This window comes from Bufo bufo, chromosome 7 (assembly GCF_905171765.1).
Source record: "Bufo bufo chromosome 7, aBufBuf1.1, whole genome shotgun sequence".
Lineage (NCBI taxonomy): Eukaryota > Metazoa > Chordata > Amphibia > Anura > Bufonidae > Bufo > Bufo bufo.
The window spans coordinates 100654871-100669613 of NC_053395.1; the positions used below are offsets into that span (position 1 = coordinate 100654871).

Below are 14743 nucleotides of genomic sequence, written 5' to 3' on the forward strand. Positions count from 1 at the left end.
TGGCCCCTCCTCACAGACTTACATCCCATAAAGCCCCCCTACACAGATCTACACACTCATATCTCCCAGAATATGCCACATGCCCCGCTCAAAGATTTACACTCCATAAAGCCACCTCAATACACAGATCTTCACCCTCATGTCTCCCACAATACACCCAGATCTGTACGGTAAACGCCTGTAATCGCACCAAATTCCACTCCACCACCCAGATAGGCCTGCAATCCATGAAGCCCACTGCCCCTAAGTGCTCCACATGCTCTCCTTCCATCCCCAGAACTGCACTCAGCTCCCCATGAAGCTCTGTGTAGTCCAGGACCGCACCACACCCTCCCTCACAGGGCTGCTTGCAGGCACACAGCCCCTCCTCCTTCCACAGGCTCCTGCAGTCCGTGTTTGGTCACGTGACAATGAAAAAGCATGTGACCAGTGACCTCACAAACCTCCTTCTAACAACTCCATTCTAGCAACTACCGTGGACTAGTTGTCTTAAAACCTGCAGGTGTGGTGTAACCGCGTGTGGCAGCAATCATTAATGGCGCCCTATGAATTTTTTGCTGAAGCCCAATAGCAAATTATGCATTTTATTTAAAGATTTTTTTATTTGAAGATCATCGTGAGTTGGCATTAAGCAATGAAGCTGATAACTGCTGTATTTAATGGCGTGTTAGTGCTTCTAGTAGCCTTAGGTGTTATAGATATATTCTTCACCTATGAGACCAACAGGTGCAGCATGACCTACATGTTCGAATATCCAGAGTTTCAGGTAAGGATTTAACTGGATGTGTGGACGTTATTACTGCCTTATATTTACTGCTGGAGACAGTTTGTTGCACTAACTAACAACTGTATAAGGGTACTTCCACACTTGCGTTAAAGTTTTCCGGTATTGAGTTCTGTCCACGGGGCTCAATACCGGAAAAAAACTGATCAGTTTTATCCTAATGCATTCTGAATGGAGCGCAATCTGTTCAGGATGCATCAGTTCAGTCCCTGTTATTTTTTTTGGCCAGAGAAAATACAGCAGCATCTAGCAGTTTTCTCTCCGGCCAAAAATCCTGAACACTTGCCAGAATGCCGGATCTGGCATTAATTTCCATTGAAATTGATTAATGCCCAAGTGTTCTGGCAAAACGGATCTGGATTTGCGGTCTGCACATGCCTTTAAAAATGAGAAAAAAAATAAATACTGGATCCATTTTACCGGATGACAACCGGAAAGATGGATCCGGTATTTCAATGCATTTGTGAGACGGATCCGCATCCGTCTCACAAATGCATCCGTTTGCGTCCAAATTGCCAGATCCGGCGCACAACACTGGGCATCTTCTGTTGTGCGTGAAGGGAGTGGGGGATGATCGGCTTGTGCCTAGGTTGAGTGAGCTGTAGCCTTTCCAGACCTGTTTCGGTGTAATTATTTATGCACCTCAAGGAAAATACATGGACATGATTAGTTGAGGTAATTTTGTTGACAATACATATAAGACATCTATAAAATAACAATACACAACATAAATGTCTTCATCAACAAGGTACAGAGTAGTTAGTTGAACTTGGAAGTGAGCATGGTTCAAGAATCTTATAAACAATGGTTGTGAACTCACTGTGCCAACTAACCGGCTATTCCTGAGGGCATTGTCCTGGCGGTACCCTAGTTTTCACCCTTTAACCCTTATACAGGGATTACGTTCGCTTCAGGGGAACCACCAGGCCACTACCTCTTGGAATACACTATAGTCCAGGTTTAGTTGGCAGCTGACTTACGGAGGTCACAGACATCTGTGCAAAGTATCAGAGGAATAGGCAAAGCATATAGACATTACCAGGCTGAAGTCAGGCAGGCAGAATACATACGATAGAAGAAACAGATGCAGGGTCAGGGAAGATAAGACTAGGTCAGAATCCATGCAACAGGCAGAACAACAGATCAGGATCACATTCATAAGGCCTCTTTCACACTTGCGTTGTCCGGATCCGTCGTGCACCCCATTTGCCGGAGGTGCCCGCCGGATCCGTAACAACGCAAGTGAACTGAAAGCATTTGAAGACGGATCCGACTTCAAAATGCTTTCAGTGTTACTATGGCAGCCAGGACGCTATTAAAGTCCTGGTTGCCATAGTAGTAGTGGGGAGCGGGGGAGCAGTATACTTACAGTCCGTGCGGCTCCCGGGGCGCTCCAGAATGACGTCAGAGCCCCCCATGTGCATGGATGACGTGATCCATGCGATACGTCATCCATGAGCGTGGGGCGCCCTGACGTCACTCTGAAGCGCCCCGGGAGCCGCACGGACGGTAAGTATACTGCTCCCCCGCTCCCCACTACACTTTGCCATGGTAACCATTCAGAAAAAGCTAAACGTCGGATCCGGTAATGCGCCGAAACGACGTTTAGCTTAAGGCCGGATCCGGATTAATGCCTTTCAATGGGCATTAATTTCCGGATCCGGCCTTGCGGCAAGTGTTCAGGATTTTTGGCCGGAGCAAAAAGCGCAGCATGCTGCGCTATTTTCTCCGGCCAAAAAAACGTTCCGTTCCGGAACTGAAGGCATCCAGATGCATCCTGAACGGATTTCTCTCCATTCAGAATGCATTGGGATAATCCTGATCAGGATTCTTCCGGCATAGAGCCCCGACGACGGAACTCTATGCCGGGAACCCAACAACGCAAGTGTGAAAGAGCCCTAAGTCAGGTCAGACAAACTGGGTACAGAGACACACAAATGGATTTAAGCCTTTTACGGGGTCTAGCACACCAGAGTGACCTGTCAGATCTATAGAGCGCTACTGCACAGGAAAGGAGTGGGACACACTACACAGAATACATAGCAAGGCTAATCAGCACCTCATTCAATGAATAGACACTAATTCACACACAGAGTTCAGACAATGGTGCTTGTGTAAAGAATAAGGATCTGGAAGAGAAACATACAGTCTGTGAAGTATATGTATCAAATTCTGTTGCATGGCCCCTACATCTGAGGTGAAATCAGAATGTAACATTGGTATCTCTGATGAAAAATACCCTCTCCTGGGGGCACCCCAAAAAGAATCTTATTGGGTACTGGTTCTCACTGAGTAGAGGGCAATAGGGAGACATTCAGTCTAGGTTTGTTTTTGTTTTTTCCTTCCTCTGCCGATGCCTTCTGGATCTAGTGCTTCAGTGTGCTGTTGAATATCTCTACCATTACTTTATGGGTGATAGAGGGTGTGTAGAGCCTGTTCTGTAACCAATGTTCCTAGTATTTCCTGTACTGCTGCTGCTGCTGGGAAGTGCGTACCTCTATCACTTTCTATTATTTAAGTAATCCCATACCTGTGTACCAGGAGATGAGCTTCTTGGTAACCGTCTTTGCATTCGCCTTGATGACAGGCGACGCTTCTGGTCAGCCTGAGAAGAGATCCACACAGACTAGCAAAAACTTATACTGTCCCAACTTTAGTAGTTGGATAAAATCTATCTGCATTTGCTGGAATGGGTATGATGGATTTTGTGTGTACTTAGGAGAAACCTGAATCATCTTTCCAATGTTATGGCAAGTACAGATCAGGCAGGCCTGAATGATGCATGTGGTCACGTTGTTGAATCCTAGGGCAATCCCAAAATTTCCTACCAAATATTTATTGAAGAGCAAATTAAGTCCATTGATTGCCATTGATCTTTACCATAATGTTGCCGTTCCTTCTACTTCTACGTATGGTGCTGCAGGATCCTCATCTAGATGAAGACGAAATTGTTTCTCAGAGTGGTTCTGAATCATATGATGTTACTTGGCATCCTTCATGTTACTCAATAGATACAGTCGCAGCTTAAAACTATAATGTATGGCCGCGTCCGTATATCGACCGGCTCTATAAAAATATCACATGACCCACCCCATCAGGCGAATGCGATAAAAAAAATATATATAAAAACGGTGCCAAAACAGCCATTTTTTGGTCAACTTGAATCACAAAAAGTATAATACCAAGTGATCAAAGAGTCGTATGTTCCCCAAAATGGTACCAATCGTCTCATCCTGCTAAAAATGAACCCTTACCTAAGACAAAAACCCGAAAATTTTAAAAAATATGGCTTTCAGAAAATGGCAACCCAAAAACAAAATTAGTTCTTTTCAAAAAAATGTTTTTACTGTGTAAAACTTACCTATAATGTTTTTTTTTGTTGCCACATCCTTAACTGGCTCTATAAAAATATCACATGATCTACCCTGCCAAGTTAATGCGGTAAAAAAATAAAAACTGCCAAAACACTATTTTTAGTCACCTTGTCTCACAGAAAGCCATCAAAATTCGTACACTGACCAAAAATAAACGCAACACTTTCGGTTTTGCTCCCATTTTGCATGAGCTGAACTCAAAGATCTGAAGCATTTTCTACATACACAAAAAAGACCCATTACTCTCAAATATTGTTCATAAATCTGTGTTAGTGAGCACTTCTCCTTTGCCGAGATAATCCATCCCACCTCAAAGGTGTGGCATATCAAGGTGCTGATTAGACAGCATGAATATTGCACAGGTGTGCCTTAGACTGCCCACAATAAAATGCCACTCTGAAATGTGCAGTTTGATCACACAGCACAATGCCACAGATGTTGAGGGAGCGTGCAATTGGTATGCTGACTGTAGATAGCTGTTGACCGTGTAATGAATGTTAATTTCTCTACCATAAGCCGTCTCCAAAGGCGTTTCAGAGAATTTGACAGTACATCCAACCGTCCTCGAAACCGCAGATTATGTGTAACCACACCAGCCCAGGACCTCCTCATCCAGCATGTTCACCTCCATGATCGTCTGAGACCAGCCACCCGACAGCTGCAGCAACAACAATCGGTTTGCATAACTAAAGAATTTCTGCACAAACTGTCAGAAACCATCTCAGGGAAGCTCATCTGCATGCGCGTCGTCCTCATCGGGGTCTGGACCTGACTGCAGTTCGTCCTTGTAACCGACTTGAGTGGGCAAATGCTCACAATCGATGGCGTCTGGCACGTTGGAGAGGCGTTCTGTTCACGGATGAGTTTCAGTTTTCACTGTTCAGGGCAGATGGCAGACAGCGTGTGTGGCGTTGTGTGTGTGTGTGAGCGGTTTGCTGATGTCAACGTTGTGGATCGAGTGGCCCATGGTGGGGTTATGGTATGGGCAGGCGTATGTTATGGACAACGAACACGGCTGCATTTTATTGATGGCATTTTGAATGCACAGATACCGTGACGAGATCCTGAGGCCCATTGTTGTGCCATTCATCCACGACCATCACCTCATGTTGCAGCATGATAATGCACGGCCCCATATTGCAAGGATCTGTACACAATTCCTGGAAGCTGAAAACATCCCAGTTCTTGTATGGCCAGCATACTCATCGGACATATCACCCATTGAGCAGGTTTGGGATGCTCTGGATTGGCGTATACGACAGCGTGTTCCAGTTCCTGCCAATATTCTGCAACTTTGCACAGCTATTGAAGAGGAGTGGACCAACGTTCCACAGTACAAAATCAACAACCTGATCAACTCTATGTGACGGAGATGTGTTGCACTGAGTGAGGCAAATGGTGGCCACACCAGATCAGATACTGACTGGTTTTCTGACCCCCACATGTGCAATATTCATGTTGTTTAATCAGCACCTTGATATGCCACACCTTTGAGGTGGGATGGATTATCTCTGCAAACAAGAAGTGCTCACTAACACAGATTCAGATGGATTTGTGAACAATATTAGAGTAATGGGTACAAAAGACCCAATACTCTCAAATATTGTTCACAAAAGGTATGTAGAAAATGCTTCAGATCTTTGAGTTCAGCTCGTGCAAAATGGGAGCAAAACCGAAAGTGTTGCGTTTTTTTATTTTTGGTCAGTGTATGTACCAATGAAAACATCACCTCATGGCAATGCAAAAACAAGATTTTTCTTCATAAAAATGCTTTGTGTAAAACGTACAATTGGTATCTCCTGTAATCGTACTGACCAGCAGAAAAACGATAATTTGTCATTTTTCCCGCACGGTGTATGCCGCAATAACAAAACCCGAAAAGCAGTGGCATTATTGTTGTATTTTTATTTATTTTTTTACCCTGCTTCCCAAAAAGCAAAATAAAAAGTGATCCAAAAGTTGTATCTGCCCCAAAATAGAACCAAAGATGATGGCAACTCATACCACAAAAAATTTCTTGCACAGAGAAAAACATATGGTTGTTAGAAAATAGCTGTACTGGTACCCCAGAGACTGTTCAATACCAACATGGTGCCCGTAAACCAATCCATCAAAATCTGCACTGCAAAAGCCATATGGCCCTCCTCCCCTTCTGAGTCCTGCAGTGTGACCCTACAGAAGTTTACAACCTCATATGGGGTGTTGCCGTATTCAGGAGAAAATGGGTAACAAGTTATGTGGTGCTTTTTCTCCTGTCACCCTTTGTGAAAATGAAAAATGTGGGGCTAAAGCAACATTTTATTGAATGGGGTATAGCTTTAGCCACTAGGAGGCGGACAATAAGCCATAAGTGTTAACTCCCCCCACCAGCTATACCCCTCCTGTGGACACTGGGCTAAACAGTTTTAGCTTAGTGTCCGTAGGAGGCAGACTTCTGCTCTGCAGCTCTTACTTTTTTTCACACACACTTGGGCCCAGGGAGGAATTATCCATCAGTTACCCACCTGGCAGCACAGCGGGATGGCTCCTAACCTCCTCAATGGCCAGACCAGAAGAAAAGGTGGCGTGGAGGACCTCAACTACCCGGCAGCATGGGGTTTTCTCTCTACCTCTGCACCGGTCCTCCCCCACCAAAGGAAGCGACCTTGGAGGCTAAGGACTTTGCTGGAACATCAGGGATCGCGTCAGGTGAGTATAAAAACAACCAAAAGAAAAGGGCCTTTTTACCTGTTTATCCTACCTCCTGCAGACTATAGAGAATCCTTAATCCCTTAGCACCACAAAGCCAGCACCCCCCCTCCCTTATGCTGACAGGCACTAACGTAATGTTATATTTTTCCTACTGGGTCACCAACTGGCCCCAGCAAGCCCAGGGGAGAGATGGTACTTGGGCTTCCCTTGGCAGCATTCTGGGCCTTCTCCTGTCGGCCTGTGCCCTCTGCCTTACCCCTGCTTGCGCCCGGTGCTGAGCGTCATCTTCCGGCACCCTGCGGCAGACATGACCTTTCCAGCAGGGGTGCCGCCGACACTCCATCGTTCCTTGCTTCTCTGCGTCTGACATCACACAGCGCGGGACCATGGATGTGCTATGGAGTGTCCGGAGGCCCCCTGCTGGAAAGGTGAGTATTGGGGGCCAGCGGGAGACCCCGCTGGCCCCAATAGCAAGCGCTTCACTACCGCTCCGTGGTCCGGTGGAAAGGCATCCAATGACGCTGCGCACTCCGGGTGTCAGGAGGAGCAGGGTGGGGGGAAGATGATTTCACAAGGGAGGGGGGAGAGCGTCTGGCACAAGGGAGGGGGGGAACTGAAGGCAGTGGGGGAAACTGAAGCACTTGGGCTGATCACATGGGGGGAACGAAGGGTGTTGGGGACTGGCAGGGGTCTGTGGAGTTTTTATAAAGGAAAACAGTCTATTAATTCATATTTTCTTATTAGAATACTCGATTACTGAAATAATCGTTTACTGCAGCCCTACATGTGACCTCACAAATACTTTACTATTCATAACCATTGACGTAGCTAAGTTGCACCTCCAACTAGGGTTGGACGATATCAAAAATATTCAGACGATAACTATATTAAAAAATTTATCGCGATAACGATATGTATCGCGATAAATACCAGTTTTAAAGAAAAAACACAAGGAGACGTTACACTGTATGGGGGCAGCCACAAGGAGACGTTACACTGTATGGGGGCAGCCACAAGGAGACGTTACACTGTATGGGGGCAGCCACAAGGAGACGTTACACTGTATGGGGGCAGCCACAAGGAGACGTTACACTGTATGGGGGCAGCCACAAGGAGACGTTACACTGTATGGGGGCAGCCACAAGGAGACGTTACACTGTATGGGGGCAGCCACAAGGAGACGTTACACTGTATGTGGGCAGCCACAAGGAGATGTTACACTGTATGTGGGCAGCCACAAGGAGACGTTACACTGTATGGGGCCAGCTACAAGGAGACGTTACACTGTATGGGGTGTGGGGATCCGCTCTGGTAGGCAGTGGTAGCGAGTGCAGTATAGAGGCAACACAGACTGGTCTTGGTGTAAAACATGATGCTTTGTTTATTCACACAGTGCATATTTGTGAAAGACGGTGCAGTTCATAGGGAGGGTGGTCACACACAACAGCAAAATAATAGTTCAAACACAGCAAGTCCCTGCTGCAGGCTACTTGAGGCCTGTTTCAGTCACATAAAGCAAAGTCTATTTAACCACCTCCGGACCGCTGTACGCACAGACGCGTCCTGGAGGTGGTTGATTCATTCCGCCTAGACGCATATACGCGTCATCTCGCGAGACGCGAGATTTCCTGTGAACGCGCACACACAGGCGCGCGCGCTCACAGGAACGGAAGGTAAGAGAGTTGATCTCCAGCCTGCCAGCGGCGATCGTTCGCTGGCAGGCTGGAGATGTGTTTTTTTTAACCCCTAACAGGTATATTAGACGCTGTTTTGATAACAGCATCTAATATACCTGCTACCTGGTCCTCTGGTGGTCCCCTTTGTTTGGATCGACCACCAGAGGACACAGGTAGCTCAGTAAAGTAGCACCAAGCACCACTACACTACACTACACCCCCCCCCGTCACTTATTAACCCCTTATTAGCCCCTGATCACCCCATATAGACTCCCTGATCACCCCATATAGACTCCCTGATCACCCCCCTGTCATTGATTACCCCCCTGTCATTGATCAACCCCCTGTAAAGCTCCATTCAGATGTCCGCATGATTTTTACGGATCCACTGATAGATGGATCGGATCCGCAAAACGCATCCGGACGTCTGAATGAAGCCTTACAGGGGCATGATCAATGACTGTGGTGATCACCCCATATAGACTCCCTGATCACCCCCCTGTAAAGCTCCATTCAGATGTCCGCATGATTTTTACGGATGCACTGATAGATGGATCGGATCCGCAAAACGCATCCGGACGTCTGAATGAAGCCTTACAGGGGCGTGATCAATGACTGTGGTGATCACCCCATATAGACTCCCTGATCACCCCCCTGTCATTGATTACACCCCTGTCATTGATCACCCCCCTGTAAAGCTCCATTCAGATGTCCGCATGATTTTTACGGATGCACTGATAGATGGATCGGATCCGCAAAACGCATCCGGACGTCTGAATGAAGCCTTACAGGGGCATGATCAATGACTGTGGTGATCACCCCATATAGACTCCCTGATCACCCCCCTGTAAAGCTCCATTCAGATGTCCGCATGATTTTTACGGATGCACTGATAGATGGATCGGATCCGCAAAACGCATCCGGACGTCTGAATGAAGCCTTACAGGGGCGTGATCAATGACTGTGGTGATCACCCCATATAGACTCCCTGATCACCCCCCTGTCATTGATTACACCCCTGTCATTGATCACCCCCCTGTAAAGCTCCATTCAGATGTCCGCATGATTTTTACGGATGCACTGATAGATGGATCGGATCCGCAAAACGCATCCGGACGTCTGAATGAAGCCTTACAGGGGCATGATCAATGACTGTGGTGATCACCCCATATAGACTCCCTGATCACCCCCCTGTCATTGATTACCCCCCTGTCATTGATTACCCCCTGTAAAGCTCCATTCAGACGTCCGCATGATTTTTACGGATCCACTGATAGATGGATCGGATCCGCAAAACGCATCCGGACGTCTGAATGAAGCCTTACAGGGGCATGATCAATGACTGTGGTGATCACCCCATATAGACTCCCTGATCACCCCCCTGTCATTGATTACCCCCCTGTAAAGCTCCATTCAGATGTCCGCATGATTTTTACGGATGCACTGATAGATGGATCGGATCCGCAAAACGCATACGGACGTCTGAATGAAGCCTTACACGGGCGTGATCAATGACTGTGGTTATCACCCCATATAGACTCCCTGATCACCCCCCTGTCATTGATCACCCCCCCTGTCATTGATCACCCCCCCTGTCATTGATCACCCCCCCTGTCATTGATCACCCCCCCTGTCATTGATCACCCTCTGTAAGGCTCCATTCAGACATTTTTTTGGCCCAAGTTAGCGGAATTTTTATTTATTTTTCTTACAAAGTCTCATATTCCACTAACTTGTGTCAAAAAATAAAATCTCACATGAACTCACCATACCCCTCACGGAATCCAAATGCGTAAAATTTTTTAGACATGTATATTCCAGACTTCTTCTCACGCTTTAGGGCCCCTAGAATGCCAGGGCAGTATAAATACCCCACATGTGACCCCATTTCGGAAAGAAGACACCCCCAGGTATTCCGTGAGGGGCATATTGAGTCCATGAAAGATTGAAATTTTTGTCCCAAGTTAGCGGAACGGGAGACTTTGTGAGAAAAAAAAAAAAAATATCAATTTCCGCTAACTTGTGCCAAAAAAAAAAAATTTCTATGAACTCGCCATGCCCCTCATTGAATACCTTGGGGTGTCTTCTTTCCAAAATGGGGTCACATGTGGGGTATTTATACTGCCCTGGCATTCTAGGGGCCCCAAAGCGTGAGAAGAAGTCTGGTATCCAAATGTCTAAAAATGCCCTCCTAAAAGGAATTTGGGCACCTTTGCGCATCTAGGCTGCAAAAGAGTGTCACACATCTGGTATCGCCGTACTCAGGAGAAGTTGGGGAATGTGTTTTGGGGTGTCATTTTACATATACCCATGCTGGGTGAGAGAAATATCTTGGTCAAATGCCAACTTTGTATAAAAAAATGGGAAAAGTTGTCTTTTGCCAAGATATTTCTCTCACCCAGCAAGGGTATATGTAAAATGACACCCCAAAACACATTCCCCAACTTCTCCTGAATACGGCGATACCACATGTGTGACACTTTTTTGCAGCCTAGGTGGGCAAAGGGGCCCATATTCCAAAGAGCACCTTTAGGATTTCACAGGTCATTTACCTACTTAACACACATTAGGGCCCCTGGAAAATGCCAGGGCAGTATAACTACCCCACAAGTGACCCCATTTTGGAAAGAAGACACCCCAAGGTATTCCGTGAGGGGCATGGCGAGTTCCTAGAATTTTTTATTTTTTGTCACAAGTTAGTGGAAAATGCTGATTTTTTTATATTTATTTTTTTATACAAAGTCTCATATTCCACTAACTTGTGACAAAAAATAAAAAATTCTAGGAACTCGCCATGCCCCTCACGGAATACCTTGGGGTGTCTTCTTTCCAAAATGGGGTCACTTGTGGGGTAGTTATACTGCCCTGGCATTCTAGGGGCCCAAATGTGTGGTAAGGAGTTTGAAATCAAATTCAGTAAAAAATGACTATTGAAATCCGAAAGGTGCTCTTTGGAATATGGGCCCCTTTGCCCACCTAGGCTGCAAAAAAGTGTCACACATCTGGTATCTCCGTACTCAGGAGAAGGTGGGGAATGTGTTTTGGGGTGTCATTTTATATATACCCATGCTGGGTGAGAGAAATATCTTGGCAAAAGACAACTTTTCCCATTTTTTTTATACAAAGTTGGCATTTGACCAAGATATTTATCTCACCCAGCATGGGTATATGTAAAAAGACACCCCAAAACACATTCCTCAACTTCTCCTGAGTACGGGGATACCAGATGTGTGACACTTTTTTGCAGCCTAGGTGGGCAAAGGGGCCCATATTCCAAAGAGCACCTTTCGGATTTCACAGGTCATTTTTTACTGAATTTGATTTCAAACTCCTTACCACACATTTGGGCCCCTAGAATGCCAGGGCAGTATAACTATCCCACAAGTGACCCCATTTTGGAAAGAAGAGACCCCAAGGTATTCGCTGATGGGCATAGTGAGTTCATAGAACTTTTTATTTTTTGTCACAAGTTAGTGGAATATGAGACTTTGTAAGAAAAAAAAAAAAAAAAAATCATTTTCCGCTAACTTGTGACAAAAAATAAAAAGTTCTATGAACTCACTATGCCCATCAGCGAATACCTTAGGGTGTGTACTTTCCGAAATGGGGTCATTTGTGGGGTGTTTGTACTGTCTGGGCATTGTAGAACCTCAGGAAACATGACAGGTGCTCAGAAAGTCAGAGCTGCTTCAAAAAGCGGAAATTCACATTTTTGTACCATAGTTTGTAAACGCTATAACTTTTACCCAAACCATGTTTTTTCTACCCAAACATTTTTTTTTTTTTTATCAAAGACATGTAGAACTATAAATTTAGAGCAAAATTTCTATATGGATGTCGTTTTTTTTTGCAAAATTTTACAACTGAAAGTGAAAAATGTCATTTTTTTGCAAAAAAATCGTTAAATTTCGATTAATAACAAAAAAAGTAAAAATGTCAGCAGCAATGAAATACCACCAAATGAAAGCTCTATTAGTGAGAAGAAAAGGAGGTAAAATTCATTTGGGTGGTAAGTTGCATGACCGAGCAATAAACGGTGAAAGTAGTGTAGTGCAGAAGTGTAAAAAGTGGCCTGGTCTTTCAGGGTGTTTAAGCACTGGGGGCTGAGGTGGTTAAAGCCAGGAGTAATGTCACCTTTTTCTCCTTGGTGTAGTAAGTCCATGGGTCCTGCTTCTAGCCACAGGGCACGGATCCCTCCTGGCTTCAGCTGCGGGTCCCTGCACACTCCTTTACAGGCCTCAGCACGCAGCCCAGCTCACCTCCACTTCTTACTCTCACAGCCAGAGAACACAGAAGCTCCACATTGCGCACCACACCCTTGTTGCTGGTCGGGTTTTAACCGTTCCCTACAAAACCTGGCCTGGACCGTGGGGAGACAGGCACCCGCCCGCATATCTGCCTGCTCCCAATAAGAGCCGGCCCGGATCCTCTGTGTTAACAGCATAACCGCTGCAAAATGCACTTTTCCGGCTCTTACTCCACCAGGGCCAGGACCCCCGATGGCACGTACCTCCTGTCTACCACCACCCCTGGTACTCTCCTACAGGGGGCAGCCACAAGGAGACGTTACACTGTATGGGGGCAGCCACAAGGAGACGTTACACTGTATGGGGGCAGCCACAAGGAGACGTTACACTGTATGGGGGCAGCCACAAAGAGACGTTACACTGTATGGGGGCAGCCACAAAGAGACGTTACACTGTATGGGGGCAGCCACAAGGAGACGTTACACTGTATGGGGGCAGCCACAAGGAGACGTGACGTTACACTGTATGGGGGCAGCCACAAGGAGACGTGACGTTACACTGTATGGGGGCAGCCACAAGGAGACGTGACGTTACACTGTATGGGGGCAGCCACAAGGAGGCGTGACGTTACACTGTATGGGGGCAGCCACAAGGAGGCGTGACGTTACACTGTATGGGGGCAGCCACAAGGAGGCGTGACGTTACACTGTATGGGGGCAGCCACAAGGAGGCGTGACGTTACACTGTATGGGGGCAGCCACAAGGAGGCGTGACGTTACACTGTATGGGGGCAGCCACAAGGAGACGTTACACTGTATGGGGGCAGCCACAAGGAGACGTGACGTTACACTGTATGGGGGCAGCCACAAGGAGACGTGACGTTACACTGTATGGGGGCAGCCACAAGGAGACGTGACGTTACACTGTATGGGGGCAGCCACAAGGAGACGTGACGTTACACTGTATGGGGGCAGCCACAAGGAGACGTGACGTTACACTGTATGGGGGCAGCCACAAGGAGACGTGACGTTACACTGTATGGGGGCAGCCACAAGGAGACGTGACGTTACACTGTATGGGGGCAGCCACAAGGAGACGTGACGTTACACTGTATGGGGGCAGCCACAAGGAGACGTGACGTCTCCTTGTTTTGCACTCGCGCGGAAAAATCGTGCATGTTCCCGCAACGCACCCGTACCTTTTCCCGCAACGCCCGTCTGAAAGAGGCCTAAGTGTTAGTAAAACACTAATTTCATACATGTCCCCCAAAGCCAGTGCCATCAGCCCCATGGCATTTGCCATCATCATCATACATGTCCCCCAGAGCCAGTGCCATCAGCCCCATGGCATTTGCCATCATCAGAAATGTCCCCCAGAGCCAGTGCCATCAGATCAGCCCCATGGCCATCCTTTGCAAATAGATCCCACCCCCCCCTGATCCTCCACCCCCCCCTGAAGAATTGCTGTTATTATACTTTACCTTTCTTGCAGGTTGCTCGGCAGCAGCTGGCTGATGGAGTCCGCAGGTGTCGCATCTTCTTCCCAGCATGCATTGGGCGGGACCTGACGTCACACACAGTGTCAGCCAGCGGGCTGACGCTGTGTGCACGCCAGGCCCTGGCCAGTACAGCGCGGTGCGGACTGTGGAGTCGGGAGGCCACAGAGCGGTGAGTGAGAAGCTTCTTAAATTCACTACCGCTCCGTGGTCATATCGCGGTCGGGCTATATAACCAAAATCTGTATCGTTGCACAAATTCATATCGCCTATATCGCCCACCCCTATCTGACATGTCACTTTATGTGGTAATAACTTTAAAAGGAACCTGTCGTCAACTTTATGCTGACTGTACTGAGGGCAGTATAAAGTAGTGACAGGCTGATTTCAGCGATGTGTCACACATCCGCTAAAAGTAAGTGGTTGCCGAGAACCAGCATCATAATCATTGCAGCACAGGCCTTGAAAAGAGTCAC

General features: G+C 46.9%; 1 protein-coding gene across 2 annotated transcripts in view; it reads left to right on the forward strand.

Moving 5' to 3' along the window:
• The first annotated feature begins 462 nt into the window (after positions 1-462).
• Positions 463-14743, forward strand: part of PGAP1 (post-GPI attachment to proteins inositol deacylase 1) — a 1296519-nt gene continuing 1282238 nt past the window's right edge. For both annotated transcript variants that reach the window (XM_040441657.1, XM_040441658.1), the window contains exon 1: positions 463-766. In XM_040441657.1, coding sequence (XP_040297591.1) covers positions 635-766 — 132 coding nt within the window. In that variant the 5' untranslated portion in view covers positions 463-634. The remainder of the gene's footprint in view (positions 767-14743) is intronic.